The 18468-nt window shown below is 46.5% G+C and overlaps 1 protein-coding gene across 1 annotated transcript in view; it reads right to left on the minus strand.

Annotated features, from left to right (window-relative positions):
* RPS6KA2 (ribosomal protein S6 kinase A2) overlaps positions 1 to 18468 on the minus strand; it is a 455610-nt gene that overhangs the window by 116877 nt on the left and 320265 nt on the right. Inside the window, 2 exon segments of the mRNA XM_031667562.1 lie at positions 2241 to 2322; positions 9315 to 9431. Coding sequence (XP_031523422.1) covers positions 2241 to 2322; positions 9315 to 9431 — 199 coding nt within the window.

Consider the following 18468-nt stretch of genomic DNA (forward strand, 5'->3'; position numbering starts at 1 on the left):
GGTGGGACTGCAGACTAGTTTAACCATTGTGGAAGACAGTGTTGTGATTCCTCAAGGATCTAGAACTAGAAATACCACTTGACCCAGCCATCCCATTACTGAGATATACCCAAAGGATTATAAATCATGCTGCTATAAAGACACATGCACACATATGTTTACTGCGGCACTATTCACAATAGCAAAGACTTGGAACCAATCCAAATGTCCATCAATGATAGACTGGATTAAGAAAATGTGGCACATACACACCATGGAATACTATGCAGCCATAAAAATGGATGAGTTCATGTCCTTTGTATGGACATGGATGAAGCTGGAAACCATCATTCTGAGCAAACTATCTCAAGGACAGAAAACCAAACACCACATGTTCTCACTTATAGGTGGGAATTGAACAATGAGAATACTTGGACACAGGATGGGGAACATCACACACTGGGGCCTGTCATGGGGTGGGGGAGTGGGGAGGGATAGCATTAGGAAATATACCTAATGTAAATGACGAGTTAATGGGTGCAGCACACCAACATGGCACATGTATACATATGTAACGAACCTGCAGGTTGTGTACATGTATATTTCAACTTGAAGTATATAACAAAAAAGTTCACTCTAAAAAGCATGGGTTAAATTATGTTACAATTGGTAACACTGAACTAAAAACTCAAGTGCCTCTAATAAACTAGAATGTCCCACCTAAGACTTTTGTGTACATAAGAATTACTGGGACATCTTGTTTGACAAGTCATATATCTAGGCCTTGTTTCTAAGAGATGATGATTCAATAGGTCAGGAGTGGGGCCTGGATCTGGATCTGTATTTATAACAGTCCCCTGCCCACCCCCAAACGCACAGACAATTCTAATCAGGTCTAGCCAAAGTGGTCAACTTCTGCATTTTCTTACCATTGGTTGTGTTGATAAATGTCTACCAGATTTCTCTCCCCCACAGAAAATTTCACCTTAAGTCCCACGGACCTTCTAACTCACTTGGAAAAGTTCTTTTCCTCCTTTGTATACCTAAGTGGTTTAAAGTCTGTACATATGTGTTCTAGGCATTTTTTGTCCTTATTGTTGGTGACAGGTCCTTCCCAACAGGTATCTCATTTCCTCAGCTAGACGGCAAGTGACTTGAAGGCAGAGAATGACATATTTGTACTGCTCGGGCACTGTTGCAAGACCTGATAATTCAAGTGCTGCCTTGACATCTCTGAGCCTCACAGGGCCCCAAGGCCTCTGCCTGAGCTCCCTGCTCTACCAAGTGTGCCCCCGCCCAGAGAGAAAGGCTCCCTGCCCTGCTGGTTTCCCCATTAGCTGAACTAGCTGCCCCTATCCAGCACCCACCCTAAAAGGCTTCAGTTCCCTGCCAGCCCACAGAATCATTCCAATAAGCCGGCCACACCTTCTGCAGGAACCAGGGGCCACATGACCCTCCTGTTCCTAGGAAGCCTGTTTCTCACAGTCTTGGCACCTAAGTGCAGCTCCTGTGGGGCCCTGTGTGGCACGGGGTGCCCTCCTCCCCAGGGGTCAAGTTTATGTAACTAACAAGCTGCTGTCAGTTCATCTGTCCAGTGCCCGGCGCTGTGTGTTCAATCATCTTGTGCTGTTTAGGGCAGGAGGAAGTTCCCTGTCTCACCAACGGAGTGAATAGGAGGTGACAGGTGCCCAGCTAGTGACGGGCTCAATGACTGTGAACCTGGAACGGAGATGTTGGATCACATCCTGACTCTAATGCTGCACTCGGTGCTCATCCCTCACTTGCAGGATGGGCGTGCAGAGGAGCTGGGTAGACATCGGTGTTTCTCATGCCCAGCCACTGGGTCAACAAAGGAAAACAACCCAACCCAACCATGAGTCACGTTGTATTTAAAAGCAAGTGAGGCCGTTGGCCTTTCAGTATCGAGGCTGGTTTGTCAGGCCCCATCCAGCCCAACGGCCTGCTCGCAGTCTGCTGCTCTGCTTTCCAAATGCCGCTCCACGGCGGAGCATATGTGGGAGAATGGTATTTACGCAATACAGCTCTTCTCTGACAATTGTGGAAACTCTGCAAGGATATTTGAAATATTCATGGAAATGTTTATACTGTTTATTATCAATCAGAGACATCAATCAGAGTGCTCATTTAGAGACATCTTCAGAAATCGCGAACATTAAATGGAATGAATATTTCCTCAAATAACGCAGTAGAAATTGCAGTTACCTGTCCTCAGAAGCAGCTGGCTCTGCTGAAGCCCTTACCTTTTAGGGTGGCTTTCTTAAGGACCTTCATGGCATAGAGCTGCCCAGCATCGGACCCCTTCACCTTCCTCACCAGGAACACCTTAGCAAGAGAAAACGGAACATCAGAAACCCAGAAGACTTCAAACTCGCTTTCCTTATGGATTTGACAAGGGGATACCCGAGGAAGTTTAGAGCATTTTCAATAAAACAAGTACACTGTAGAAAATTTAAAATTTTTCCCAACGTCGAGGCTGCCGGAAAACGCTCAAGTTCCTATAGCTCTGCGGTGAGCATCACTGTGTGTCTGTATGAAGAAGCGTCCCTTGTTTTTGGCATTGGTAACTTTGCATTTTATATCAGAAATACTACCACACCTTATTTTGAAGACCAGCTGTTTGGAAAAGCAAACAGGAGTTTTAAGGGAGATCCTTTGGTTTCAGTATCCCTCTGTAAATCCCTACTGAGACACGGCGCTGAAAGGTATTACCAATCACACAAAACAGGCTCTATGCGATTTTCAAGAAAAGCTACTTTCTCTTACTTGAACGGTCTTCACCCAAATTTTAGCTGTAAGTAGCTTAAGAGTTCCTTTCTAACTGGCTCTTAAATATACTTATGGATATTTGACAATACTTTCTGAAATACATTTTGATGTGTGTCACTGAGAAAAACAACAAAAAAAGGTAATTGAGAGCTTGAGTTTAAATTTGTATTAGTGATTTTTGAACAAACTTAGTAAACAAAACTGGAGTTCCTTTGTATAAAAAAAAAATCTTGCATGCAAATTGAAAATAGTACTTGATTTTCCTAAAAGTGTTTTCCAATAGATGCAAACATCTGCTTGCATGATGGAGACGACACAGGCACAGGGCGTACTGGTGTGGCTGCCCACGCAGTGTGGCTGGAGGGCCGAGGTGGGTGACTCCTTCCCAAAACGTCTCCTTTACTAAGCCTCAAAAAGCCAGAAAGACCGGCCACTAGAGATGCCTTTGAGATGTGCTAGTTCCATGGAAACTCCAGGTGGCCCAAGTGAGCATCTGTGTGGAGCAGCAGCCTCACCTGCCGTGGGCAGAGGGACATGGCCAGGACCTTTGCACTCTTGGTTCCCCCACAGACTGGAGGGGCAATGTCTAGACACTGAATGCAGGGGCTCTAGGAGCAGAGGCTGCTGGGGCAGCCAAACTGGAGGGAGACCAACCGGCGTCAATTCTGTAGGCACAAATAAAGAGGGACCGGGAAGACACCAGGTCCCAGCACAGGCACGAGGATTCACGGAGTTGCTGTATGAGTGTCACGTTCTCACCATGTGCCCCTGAAGTGACTCCTGACCTCACTGCTGCCCTGCCATCCATCCCGATCACCATCATTACTGAATCACAGTCCCTCCCCAGGCGGGGAATCTTCTAGACAATGTCCATGGGAAAGCACCCCTAGCACCCCTATCCAGGGTGCAGGACAGTACAGCATCATCCTGTGCAATGAAATGCTGCCTCTCAGACCCAATTAGGTCCCAGAAAGTCACAGGCACACCCTCTTTCCCCGGGTTGTGGACTATACCGTCATTAACAGTTAATATTCATCTCTGGGAGATGTAGAGTGTGTGTGTGTGTGTGTGTATCCAAAGCTGGATAAACAAGCTTGTGATGCAGACCTGGGGCGATAGCTGGGGCGTCACTCTCACACGCACTGTGGTGGGAGACACAGGCACAAGCCCTTCTCGGGGCTTGGGGTCCCATGGCTGTTGCTGGCACAGCCACTGTAACCCTGGAAGTTACTGCACATGGAAGGACTCTGCTCATGGTGCTCCCGCTGTGCAGTGGGCGAGCTTCCTGACAGGCAGGTAGAGATGTGAAGGCAGTGGTCTGAGGACAGGAGTTTTGCAGAGATAAAAACATTATTGCTTAACTCTTGAGATCTTCTGTTTTGAATCACGGAAAAGTCACACGCCATGCACAGTTTTAGCTTCCATCTGATGCAACTCCTTTCATTTCTCCAGCCCGTCCGTGTGCCTGATGTCCCTAGGTTGACTTGGTCAGTGGTGCTGTGGAGATCGGGACCAGCCAGGACAGTGCAGAGAGGAGGCAGGCGCAGCCCAGGAGTCCGGGAGCTGGGCAAGGCTGCGTGAGCATCCCGGTGCTGGAGAGGCCACACTGGCAGACAGGAACCTGGGTCCCAAAAAAGACCAGGGGGCAGGGGGTGGAACAAGGGACAGTTGTGTTTGTGGCAGGGACGCCACATTTTTTCTGGCATCCTGCAGGTAAGTTGGGCAGTGACATCAGCGAGGGCAGGAGTGCACCTTCCTGGCCTAGGCAACGAAGAGCAGGTGCAAAACGTTGCAGCTGCCACTCCCTGCCGTGGCAACTGTGGACACCTAGTGTGGGACAAACTGGGCAACCTGGTCATTGAGTCACTGTGTGGAAGATGGAAGCCATAGGCGGTTGCTCCAGCCCATGGTGGACTTTAGTTGGGTGACAGATAAATCTATCCATTCCATTACGGCAAAGCTGACACGTTAGCTCCCAAAATGAGGCATTCTTATAATCAGAAAACAAAGGGCCAGGTTCAGCGGCTCACACCTGTAATCCCAGCACATTGGGAGGCTGAGGCAGAAGGACCTCTTGAGGTCAGGAATTTGCAACCACCCGGGGCAGGATAGCAAAACCCCACGTCTAGTAAAAATAAAAGTAAAAACTAGTTGGGTGTGGTGGTGCGTGCCTGTAGGCCCAGCTATTCGGGAGGCTGAGGCGGGAGGATCACTTGAGCCCAAGAGTTTGCAAACAACAAACTCCTTCTTTCAAAAAGGGAGAACTCTGAAGAAAAAGGAAGCAAAGTACATGAAGGATTTGTGTTTGGACGGTCCGGCCTTTGGAATAGCCTGAATGGGTCTGTACTTTCTATACCTCTGCACTCAACCCCTCACCCATAAGAAGTATGACTGTAGAAACTCAAAGAGCAGAGGAAGCCCCATTCCACTCAAGTCTGAACTGAAGACCAAGTCCGCATGGGGCAGCTGCCAGTTAAGATTTGGTTTAAATGATGTCAAATTTTGAATAGGTCTTGACACATGAACTTTTCTCTCTTGTATGTTAGGCCTTAAAGACAAGATGACTGATGGTCACGGCTAATGTTCATGCTTGTCTGTTCTGAAGAGAGAATTCTACTTTTGTTTTTTAAAAGAACGGGAAAAACTCCATCCTACCAATGTCTGCCAAGCTTCTCTGTGGCACCAGCTACTGCGAATTCCTGCAGCAGGTGCTGCCCGACTCACAAGCAGAGGACCCAGCAGAGGGGAACGGCACCTTGAAACGAGCAGCAAAACACAGCAAAAAATGCAAAAATGATATCAGTAATGAGTGCGGCAACTTGCTGGTCTGCGGCAGGGATCTTGACCCTTGGGCGGCGTGCAGTTCCCTCTCCCTCTCTGCTGTCATTCTTGTCACTGAAGATCAATTTTAAGGTAGTGGAAAAAGTTCTAAAACAACACTGTAACCTTGAGCTAATGCAGGCACTGGGTCTTTGAGACTTAACCCAGTGGGCGCTGTGTGTGCCCCCTCATTTCATTTTTAGAACTGCCTCTCCAGCAGCTTGCTGTGCTGCATCGCAAAGGCTCTGCGAGAACCGCGACCTGGCAACAGGTGTGATGTCACTCTGAACTGCCTCACGATGTCATGGATCACGGTGATCTGCTGATTCTCTCAGCAGAATTCTCAGCTCTCTCTCAGAACTGGAAGGCTGCTGTTGGGCTGCAAGATTCTTCAAGCGGGAGCCAAATGCCCGCGTGCACTTCCGGGAGTTTTGGGTAACAACTGCCCCCAAAAGGAAGACATTTAAAGACCTGTTCTTATCATGCTACCAGCAAAGTCATAGAAAGCAAGGATTTTTTAAAAAACTTTGGTTCCTTTTTAGAATGCAGGAACCATAACCTACAGTTCATTCTCCAGAATATTTTAAAGGAAAAGAGGTTTCCTATCCTACCCCTGGCATTTATGCAAATAAGGAGCAGGTGAGGAGGTGGGACCAGGGCAAAGCCACTTTCCCAGCCCGGGGGTGGTTCCCACACCTCCCTCTTCTAAGCTCGCAGGGAACATTGGGTCTGCACCCCTCATTTCAACACTGAACAAGCTTCACCATCTTTCATTGCTTTCCTGATTCAAGCTTGAAATTGCTTTTCATTTTGAGGATAAGGCTCTTTTCTGTGCTTTTCTCTGGTCCCAAGCACCACCCATGGACCTGCTCTCTAGATAGCAATGAAATCATGATGGCTTCGCCCTGCAGGACTGAGCTCAGAGCTCAGGACGCCTCCCTGCTGGTGGTGAGTGCGGCTTCTGCCACAGGAATAAGCTTATTACGGCTGACCAGGCAAAGAGCAGTGACTTCGGAGAGCCTAAGCGGCTCACACAGGCAGGCAACGGGACAAGTCACTCGCATGGCTCCTGGCGCAGTCTGAAGTCAGGAGCTGGCACCAGTGCAAAAGTCTAAAGGGAAGAAACTGCATGTCATCCATTTCTGCGTCTCCAGTGTCATCATTAAATAAGAGAGAAAGAATGGAGTGGCTCAGTGACAGGCAACTATGAGCCCTGTTGAAGGACTCGGCTCCCAGGCCAGGCCTGCCCTGGGACATCACGTCCAGATTCACGCCAGGTCTTTGCTCTTTGGAGCAGAGGCAGGAGGTGGACACCTGAGGAACAGGTGCTTTCTGCAGAATGAGAAAATTTAGTGTTGTCCTTCTGTCCCTGGTAGGTGCAAAAGGGAAGACGACTCTTGCATAAGGTTGTGTTATTTGCATGTAGAGAGGAGGAATACAGCAACATGGGGCATTAGAACACACAGCTTCTCCCCCTCTTGTCATCAGTTCTGCTTAAATTAAAAAAACTCACCACAAACAAATCGATGTGGACAAATACAATTTGTATCTATGACTCTCTGGTGACTGATATTAGCTCCAATCTTCCCTGGAAATGTCTGAGCAATGCTTTCGAGAATAATATCTCTTCTTTCCAGAATCCAGCTCGCATCAATCCACGGAGCAGACCTAAGCTTCCCTTGCCACACCAGCCCCAGCCTGGACCTGCTGCCCTGCCCCTCAAACCAGCTCTGAACAGGCGTTACCTGAGTCGGCCCATTCCGTAATCCCTGGACATCAGACACCCATGGGCGCTGCCACTATCTCATCCTTCTCTTTCCCCTACCTACTACTGTTCTTGAAACTTTACTTTTTTATTCCTCATATAATAAAGACACAAGTAAAGATAAAATTAGAAGTGGTGAAAAGGCTGGAAAAGAAAGGGACAGAGTGTTATGAACATTATCATTCCAACGGGATTCTGCCAAACACCATGATTTCACTTGTTTTCCAAAACATGTTTTTTTAAAGCAAAATTAAAATTCAAAATTTGAAATCTGAACGAGGGAGCTGGAAAAGCCTTTCTCCTTTCATCTTTAATACCCCAGTTTTCTGAGGAGGACATTGGTAAGATTCACTCTGTAACAGAGCCAGTCAACCAAAGCCCCCCTGACACTTCCTGGGCCTCCCCTGTGGGACATACTCCAGCACTCCTTCCCTCCAGATAAAGACGATTCGGCCAATTCTGTGCTTCTACAGGTGGAATCTGTTCTCAAGAAACAACACATGGGCAACACCCTTGAAAGGTGGAAAAAGGAAAGAATGCTTGCTTGTCTCTGTTTTCAAATCATGGAGAAAATTACTCTCCTCTCTCTTTTTTTCTCTACATTTCTAATTAATAGTGAGGCATTCCACTACCACATTACACAGGTTCTGCCTTCTGTGATTTTGTGCTTTTTGGTAATGGCTATTTAACATTGTGAGAAACTGAAATCTTCATCCCTCTATTTCATAAACGCCATACGAACTAGCCATATTAAATAGAAACTTTTTTAGGCCCAAAATATTGCTGGTAATTTCCTATGGCTTAATCGAGCATATTTTGTGTATACATCATATAAACACACGTTCCTTCCACCACAGAATGTAATATTCTGCATTACAAGCATGACAAAAGATAAATTTTGCAAACAATCCAGTTCATGCGGTCTGTAGGATTATCCAGAACACTAACGTAGTATTCATTCTACACTTAAATTAACAGGAACCACATGCATTTTGGCACAAAGTCATGTGAAGAATGCAAAGATTTGGTAAATGTCTACATACCACACAAAAATAGTTACTTTAAAGAGCCAGGGCTGTTCTGCTTACATGTAAGGAACGGTTGGCTTCACGGTTTATTTCAGGCCCTTATGTTCTAGAAATCAAGTTGTCAGAGCCTATATATTTCTAACAGCTAACCCAAGGAGGCAGAGAAATTAGCATTGTGCTGGAGTAAGTCACACGTCATTGTAATTGAAGAGCGTTATTGACATATTGCTGTATGTGGATGTGGCATTAAATGAAGAGTTAACTATTTCTCATTTCCTGAAAGAAATTAGCTTTTATTGCTACAATTTGAAGGTGGAAAAAAAGGAAATGAACAATTCCACTGCACAAATACATCTTAGGCAATGGCTGGGTGGGATTCGTGCCCTATTTACTCCATGGAACAACTGTATAAAGTAGGTTTTATCCTCTCCATTTAGTGGGTGGGGAGGCTGAGGCTTCATGAGGCAATCACGCGGGGTGAGGAGGGCAGCAGGCTGCAGACCCCAGCCTTCCTGGCTCCTGTGCCCAATCCAGAGGAATTGATTCTTTTCTTTTTCTTTTTTTTTCTTCTTCTCTTATTTTTTCTTTCTCTGGGGAAAACAGCTGTTAGAATGCACTTTCAAAGATACATTGGCTCAGATCAATAACCCTCCTCACCTTGGTGATGATTTACCAAGAGCCAAGGGAGGCTATAGAGAGGGAGCAAATGTGCATGTGACGGCTCCAGCAGCACATGTCCTCACTTGGCACGGCCCAGCCCTGTGCCACTGGAATTCTGGCTGTGCAAAGTGAGGCCCCAGTTCTGAACTGTCCAGGTTCCCATGATCACAGCCCTGCAGGTGAGGACTGCCTGCAATTTTCATCCAGAGGGGCTCTGTCCAGGTGTCCTTTGTGTTCAGGAATGAGACTCAAGAGCCAGCCAGGGCTGAACTTACCTTTCCATAGGATCCTTGTCCTAAAACCTTCAGCAACTCAAACTGGGAAGGGTCTGCTTTCTCAAAGCCTTCCTTCACATGATGGCTGATGTCAATCTCCTTCACAATGCCTTCCTCCTGCAAGAGAGCAGCATGGGTGAGAAATACACTGCAAGGAGTTCCTGAGTCGCTCACAGCTCCCTCCTTCCCTGACTTTACCATGAGCTGGGTCTGTTACGGATTTTAGAACTGGTGTTTAAAAGTGGAGACGCCATTTAGTTTTTGGGTTTTTTTGTTTTTTTGTTTTTTTAAGATGGAGTCTCCTCTCTGTCTCCCAGGCTGGAGTATAGTGGCTCGATCTTGGCTCACTGCAACCTCCACCTCCCAGGTTCAAGCGATTCTCTTGCCTCAGCCTCCCGAGTAGCTGGGACTACAGGCGCCCGCCACCATGCCCAGCTAATTTTTGTATTTTTAGTAGAGACAAGGTTTCACCATGTTGGCCAGGATGGTCTCGATCTCCTGACCTCGTGATCCACCTGCCTCAGCCTCCCAAAGTGCTGGGGTTACGGGTGTGAGCCACCACGCCCGGCCCGTTTAGTTTTATGGAATCACCTTGGTGACACGTGTGGTTATCGTGTGCACCCCATGGGCCTTCACGGTTTCTTTTCTCCATGGACTTTTGTCATTTGGTCTTACCAGGACCTCAGAAAAATCTAAGGGGACTCTCAAAGAAATCTATTTGTGGGCAGAAGTTCTGGTACGATGAATATAGCAACTATGGAACAAAATGACACCAAAAGGACATTGATGGGTTCCTAGATGGAGAAGTGGTCTGGAAAATGCAGACAGCTTGTTTTCCTTCTCCTCCTGATTCACACTATCCCTGGTATGTTTGTCAAAGCTAATGCGAAGAACATGTCCTTGCCATCCTACAGGTGATATTTCAGAAGAAGCAGTCAGGTAAGATTTTCCACTAGCCCAGAAAGCAAGATTTCCCTGTAGGAGAAAGAGTCTATAAGTGAAAACACTGACAGAAAACACTACAAATTTTCATCACAGAGCTTCCTGTCCCCAGAGTCACATGATTTCCCCTGTGAAGGGGTAGGCCATCTGCCCAAGTGCCAGGCCCTGGAAATGGAACACTGGAAAGGAGGTGTTTCTCCCAACATGAGACATTCGAGCCCAACTGTTCCTTGAATTTCTCTCTGTATTTCTCTGAGATTTCCGTTCCACTATCTGTACATTCGTACATCCCTTTCTACAGTTTTACCACAGGATGAGGGGCTAAAAAACTTCAGAAACTGCTGGCTAAAACGCACATCCAAAAACAGCGACCAGGAATTATATGCATAGTGTGCTCTGGGAACCAGGAGCCTCTCATTCATCATCGCTTCTTTTCATTAAGAAACTGTGAAGTGGAGATTTTCTCCTGAGACTCAGATTATACATTAATAGCTGGAAGTGGTAGAGGTGGGTTTCTCATCAAGGACTGACCTTGAAGCCAAGTGCTTCCACCCTCTGTTCTAGTCTAAGAGTGAAGACTTTCAAATGAAATCACAATAGCAATAACTTACATGACAATGTTTGAAAAATTCAGTTTCTCAAAACAGTTACTTATAAATCTTGCCATTTTACCTCCATGTTACAAATAGAGGCACATGTAAAAGCAGATGAGGTGCCTGAGCCGTGGAAACTCACAGCGGATTAGAGGCCTACGCAGGTATCTATGGCTTTTCCATTCTCACAGTTAAAGGAAACACTTCCGTCTCCATATTGTCAAGGATTATTTGCTATTTTTGTAAAAACAGTGGTTTTTTTTTCCGTTTGGGAAAACAATGAGTATAGCCAGAATTGACTCTGTTTAATCCATCCTGAGGTTCATATGAGTGCAGTTGGAAGATGCAGAATTACAATTTTGTTGCTTCATAATTACTTCTTGAATGAGTAAGTAAAAATGCTAGAGGCACAGCCCAGCCAATGGGCATTATATTTAGATGCTAATTTGTGAGCAAACATCACATTTTAAGCCTTTCTTCCCTTCATGGCACAGGCTTACTAGAATTGCAGGACCATGCTAGCCACTGGAGACTGTGCAGCTTGTGTGGTGAAATCTCCTGGTTTATGGAAAGGGACAGAGAAAAACGAGACCCTCAGGGATCCACATGTGTCACTGCCTGTGAGAGCCACTACCTTCCACGTGGCTGCTGGAGACGGCTTCCTGCACAGAAAACAAAGCCAGGAGACCAAATTCAAAACAATTCACCATAGAAACATACGTGCTATCTTTTCCTGTCATTGACCTACTAAAGGAAGAAAGAAATTGCAGACGATTTGTCATTTAAAGAACAACAAAATACTCCTCTTCTGTTACTAAAACACTTTCCTCACAATGTGGCCATTAACATCCTCTACCTACAGGACTAGCATGCACTTGAGTCATCCAAACCCCAGCCTCCCTCCCAAAATAGCTCCCATCATGCAGCTGTGTTAAGGCGACGCCCACACTATGAAAAAAGGAATCACCCCCAAAGCACATCCTTCTGTGACTTCATGTTGGTAATGTGAGCATGGCAACGGCGACACTGCAGAACAGAAAGTAAAATTCAACACTGCCCAGAGGTGTGGGGCAGGGGAGGCACGAGCTGGTCAGGGAGGTTTCACACTGCAGCCACCACCCTTTCCTGGGGCACGTTTCCCAGCCGTTGTGTATGTTTCCTAAAGATTTCCATTCCTTTCTTTTTCTTCAGCAGCTCTTTGTGGAGGGTCTGAGGCCCACAGCTGTGGTGAATGAGCTCATGCAGTCCCAGAAGTCCTGGCCCCCTTCACTGCCTTTGTGGGACACACCTTTGTGGGACTGGGCTCTGCGGCAAGAGTGACAGCATCCAGACCACCATGCCGCCTGGCCATGGATGCTGGCACCTTGGGATTCCCATGGGTGTCCCCCCGCTCCCAGTCAGCCCGCTTTTTAAGCTGGCTTCACGCCCTCCTAAGCACATCCGAACTGCCATCCCCTGTTGCCTCCCGCCTCCCGGTCCACGCCACACCCCCACCTCCACTGCAGAAGTTCGCCTTCTTGAGTCATTTCTTTAACGTTTCGAATCAAAGCCTTCGACGCAGATATCTCATAACATTTCAAATTCTGTGCAGATGCTTGCTGTCAAAGTATTTAGAGCAAACGTACCTGAAGTACGTACCTAATTTCATCTCCTAAAATGACATGAAAAACTCCAGTTTTCTTCCCTGATAATATTGCAATACAGTTAATTTCTCATTTCAAATCAGTAAGGTTTTTAACAGCAAAGCATCTGAAGTGTCAATGGGAAAATATCCCCGAGAGTGTCACCCTTTAGACTTCAGAGTTCGGCCTTCGCAGTGACATTTTAGCTTGAACTCGTCTGAGGATGCTTAACTTTCTTTTTCACTTTCCCCAAAACCAAAACAAAACAAATCAAAACAAGATCTGGTGTTCCATGGACTCGGCGCGCACTCGGGTCTGTGTGAATAGGAAACAGCCAGATGAAGCCCCAGCACCACAGGCCTGGGCACTGCTGATGGCGACCGTCTCTGGACGGTCCTGGTTTCTGGATCCCTTTGTGACAACTGCACTAAGGGGCAACTGGCATGAAAATGTTATTCACATTTCATTTTGAAATATGTGTCTTCTCTGTTTTACGAGGCAGGTAATTGTATCTAGCACTTGATGAGGATTTGCATGCAATCCCTTAGGAAGATCGAGTCTGTTCCTGAATCCGCTGCATCCATGGCAGGAGCATGTGGTTTCCAGCACAGCTCCTATAAAACGGTATTTTTAAAGCTAACTTGAGAGCTTTGGGAGGGGGAGCTGGGACTGTGATCAGGTGCTAGCTCCATAAGCAACGATTCCAAACATTTTGTAACGTGAGAAAGAAAAACTAGAGGTATAAACTGTTTAAATAATGTTTGAATGTGATAAATCGTGACAAGGAATTTTTTAAATTCCTGCAGAACTACACTCAAAATTCCAACGACTGCAAGAAGTCCCGGGCAGGTATTTCAGCAGCTGATGGGAGCGGCTGGGAAGCAGGAGCGACAGGGAGAAAGACGAGGGAGGTCAGCCACTGTGGCCCTGCATGCCTCTCTCTGGGCCAAAGTCACCTTCTTGGTTCATTTCCTCTGTTCTGAATCATTTGCTCTTCATGTCATTAAAGGGATCATATTTATAAAAAGTGCAAATTAAAATTTTGCAAAAATTTAATATTGTAGAATATTAATAAGGACACAGGAAACAAAATAGGCAAGGGTTCACGTTATTTCCAAAAAAGGACAGAGGTCATTCTAGAAATCACAGATTCACATGTAGGATATTAATTTCCGGAATAATAACAGAATATATTATTACACAGGTGGTTTTATGAAAATGTGGAAAAGAACAAGGAAAGCACCTTATCTCCAACTCACAGGTCCCATCAAGCCAGCACTGCTCTGCTGCTGATGGCATGAACAGATGAGCAGGTGGACAAGAGTCTGGCTTTGAGGGTAGCATTGGTGGAGTCCCTCCTGAATCCCAGATGACAAAGAGGCTGGCATCGTATAAAGGCTTAAAGACAGAGCACCGCATCGCAAGTCATTTTCTCAAGGCACAACAGCCAGACACACTCGCCCAAGAACAGTATTGTGTCCTGGAGGTTCTGAACATATGAATGTTCTATGTTGCCCACCTGCTTCAGAATCACCCCAAGGAACTTGTTAAAATGCAGATTCCAGGTCCTGGGCGAGGCCTCCTGGGTCTGGAATCACTGAACTTGGCTTCACCTAGAATCTGACTTTCATTATCTCACCAAAGGCGCCCTTCTCAAGTCATCCAAATCTTACCCGTTGCTAAATCCAGTGACCAAATTTCTATCCTCCATACCACTGGGCATGGCTATTCACCTCCTCTTGCTTGAAACACTCCCTTCACCTGGATTCCAGTACATCCTTCTCCCCTAGGTTCGCTCCCACCTACCCCTCTTTCTGTGTCTGCCAAGGTCACCTTTCCCCTGGGTGCAGTCCCTGGCCTTTTGTCTCCACGTAGTTATTGGAACCTTGTCCTGTCTCAGGGCTTTATATACCATGTAAATAAACACTGACAACTCTCAAGTCTCAATCTCCAGCAGGGGCTGCTCCCAGAGGTCCAGTTCTAGAGGCCCATCACAGGCAACTGTCCTGAGTGTGTGCATGTGTGTGTGCACACATGTGTACCTGTGGAATGCACATACGTGAGTGCATATGTGAGACAGACAGGTCTTGTTCTGGCTTTTTCTTATGTTGGGATGGAGCTCCTTTAAGTCCCAGCTTTATGCAGGCAATGGGGCAAGAGGTCTGCCTGGGGCCAGCCCTGGGATTTGTCACCAATTCCCCTGCCCTGTGAGGCTGTGAATAGCCAAGCTCCAGTTCACCAGGTTGTCACCTGGCCTCCCGGAGAAAGCTGGCTTTATCTGTCTCCTTCTCGGGTTCCCTGCTCTAACACAGGGTTTGGCCTCTGTGTATTCCTTAGTCCCTTCTCAGCTCACTCACACTTTTAAATATTCTTAAAGGGTTGCTTGATCCAGGACTTTTAGTCGTGTTTTGCATGAGGGCTGGCCACACCTAGTCTACCATGCCGCTAGAATGGAAGTTCAGGAATGCTTTTAAAGGGAGAGAAGATTCACTAAATGGCTTTTTAGCCTCTTCTGGAAAGGAAAGACAGCAGCATACTTGCTGACAAGAGTAGAGGGGAGTCTGTGCGGGAACAGTCCCCGGAGAGTGAGCGCCATCTGCGGCACGACTTCCGATAGCTCGGGGGTCCTTGGCCTTTGGTTACCAGGAAAGCTGGCTGCACCAGTGAACACATGCCACCCACAACAAAAATCCTACAGTAGGCCGTTTTTGTGATTGCTAATATGAAATAAAAATAGCTAGACACTTGAACCACAGACTCTAAGAACCAGAAGAAATCTCCCACGTAGCAGGTTGGGCATCTTCCTATTCAAGGGACCAGAATTCAGATCATCTGAGGCCCAGGACCCAGGCTCCCGGCAATGCTGCTTCCATTCTGACCAGGGCCTAGGATGTTTAGAGCAGTAACGGCTCGCGAATTCTGGGGCCTTCTCTGCTCTTTCAAGTGCCCTTTCTGCGTCTCCGCAAATGTGTCCGCTTTTGCTGGTGTGAGCAAATGTGAAATGAAATCATGGGACCAGCTGCATCTGTCCAATCAATTCCTTAGGAAACCATTTCTACAAAAAGTTTCCCTTCCATTTCTAAAAAGCTAAATATAAGTGAGCCATTTAGTACAGCAGAACCAGTACCCTCAAGAATGGAAATCAGGCTGGTGACATGGGCGCCTGCTGGAATCTAGGTGAAACAAAGATGGCTTAATTTAAGAGGAATAAATCTGCCACAAAATCATAGGAGGAAGGGAAGCAGGAGAAGGAAAGAGAAAGGAAAATACCGGATGCCATGTCAAGATCGCAGATAGAAGTGCTGAAATTTCAGGAGTGTGACCCTCTCCATTTGATCGAGGGCAGGCCTGCTCAGTGAGACAAGGTCTCCATTTCAACCCTGGTCATTTTCAGAGTTCGAACTGCGTCTATTCGATGCGATGCTCAAATGGATGCCGCAGAATCCGCGGAGGGAAGGCAATGTGCAGGAACAGCGCTGAGTTCTGTGTTCTCGTCCACCCTAGAATATCACTTTTTCTTTTTCTGACCAAAGAAAGTGATTTAGCATCCAAGAGTAGTCACTGCAGTCACCGCACGCACAGTGACAATCCAGGAGTGGGCTGGCTGCTGGGGCTCCCTTCCTCTTCAGGGAGAAGTCTCCGTTAAGCTACTCACTGAAGCTCCTTGGAACTGAGGCTGGGCTAATAATGTAAGGTTCCTAGAACACAGCAGCACTGAGTGGACAGAGATTATGGGAAGAAAGGAGGAGAAGCAGCAAAACCAGCCTTGGCATCTCTCTCCTTTCTTTTCTCTTTCTATTCAAACTTGCGTTTCTGCCTCCCCACCCCGTCCCTGTTTAGTGACTGAGGAGAGAGGAACCTCCCCAGGACGCTTCCTCTCTGGTTTTAATTAAACCCTGCCACCCCGCCACTGTTTCTGCCTTCGCCTTCATTGCCTGTTGTTCCCGCGGATTATTTTCCCTTCCCTTCTTCTCAGTCCTCAGTCTCTGCTGGTATTTTTATAAATCACAGTCAATGCAAATTGGACTCTGAAAGCTGTGCTTATAAACGGTGACTGGCAGATGGAGCGCCACTTTTGCAGGGGCCTCCTTCCCACAGAAAAGACGTGCAAAGAGTGGAGAGCCAGGGCTTCCTGCACACACATGGGCTCCCCGTCCTGACACCGGCCATTCTATGGGTGTGCTCTTTCTAATAAACCCTCCAATCCTTAACCTCTCTAGGAAACGTCAGTGTGAAGTTGTCACGGAAGCTTGGGGTGTTGGTGTCTGACACGCTGTTTTAGGTATATGGCTGCATGACCCCTTCCACTTCATCTTGAAAAGTATCCTCAATGATTTGCTTTATAAAGACTCATTACTAGCATCAGGGAATGAGACAGCAGCTACTGACTGACATGAGTGTATTAAGATGCGTGGGAACGATCTCCGAGAAGCCTCACACTCGGGGCAGATGGAACACGCATGCAGGTTAGGTCAAGCCACAGTGTTTCCTCGTGGAATAGCTTTAAATGGGACCATCTCTGGTCTGGGCAGTGGGATGAGTGCCTAAAGGGGCTGAATACATCTGTATTATTTGGCACGACTTTAAAATAATGCCAGGTAAAAACCCACAGAGGGTGACAGTGATACCAGGACGCATGCCTGGTGTGCACCAAATGGGGCATTATTTGTGCTAGTGTGTCACCCTGACTTGGAAAACTAACATTTTTTTTTTTTTTTGTCTCTGAGATATATAATATGAAACTGCACCAAGAGATGAGAGAAAACTAATAACACAGGATTTAAAATCACAAGTGGAAAAACCTATATCATAATAAACTACATCATCAGTATAACCAAGAAAACTACAGTCATATCCCAGTGAGACCTATTGGGATAAATTTCCTATTTCTTTAGCAGAAAAGGGAAAATAGAATCTACAAATATCATCTTCTCCCATACTCAGTTATCTACATGTTTCCAATGTGATCTCCTCATTCTTTGTCAAAAGCAACATGTTGGTGAATGTTCTTTACCAGAATAAGTTGCTGAAGGCTGCGATGATTCCATTAGGCAGAATAAAAAATGCTGAGTCAACTGGGATGGAAAGAAAACGCACATCCCAAGAGTGCCCAGCTGTTGGGAACTCTGAGCTCTTCTCACACTAAGTTAGTTTCTTTTCTTTTCTTTTCTTTTCTTTTTTTTTTTTTTGAGACAGAGTCTTACTTTGTCGCCCAGACTGTAGTGCAGTGGCACGATCTTGGCTGACTGCAGCCTCGACCTCCCGGGCTCAAGTGATCCTTCCACCTCAGCCCTGCAAGTAGACAAAATTAGTTTCTTTTTCAAGTGTACTGAGGAAAAAACGCAAGGCTGTATTGATCAGACCATTCAGACACCCAGTAGAGGGATGCTTGCTGGTGTAAGAGAGGCCAGTGACGTGCGTCCTCCTCTCCAGCAGCTGAAACAGCAGCGTGCACGGGGCCAACTTACTCTACAGCACTGCAACACCACCGACTTAGAGGAAGGCAGTTTGGGCTCTGCAAGGAAAAGCTGCTTAAGTAATGGATTTTTTAAAAAATGGTCCACCAAATCCATGGCAATAGATATCACAACTGATGGGGTGATGGGGAAAGTCTCATCCCCAAAACGGTTCTGAAAGGTGGGCGGCTGAGTCCCTGCTCCCCGGCAGTGGTGCCGGCGGCCGACTCGTCATGCACGGTGTTTGTGATCTGGATGAGAGCTGGCAGAGCAAAATTGTTAGACTGCAAATCAGGATGAATTATTCAAATTGATAACATCTTAGCAAATGGAAATGATATGCTAAAGGATCAGAAGAGGCCATTCTGGTGGGCAGAGTGATGGCGGCGGCTGCTTAACCCATGGCACGTGTGCAGCACAAGGTCATGTTTTTGGAAAAACAATAATTGTGCCTTATATGGAATTTTATATTAATTGTGATAGAGAGTAGTCAGCTGCAATGCCGGAAAGGACTACAAGAGTAACTGAGTCCATGTTTTAG

This window comes from Papio anubis, chromosome 6, assembly GCF_008728515.1.
Source record: "Papio anubis isolate 15944 chromosome 6, Panubis1.0, whole genome shotgun sequence".
Classification (NCBI taxonomy): Eukaryota; Metazoa; Chordata; class Mammalia; order Primates; family Cercopithecidae; genus Papio; species Papio anubis.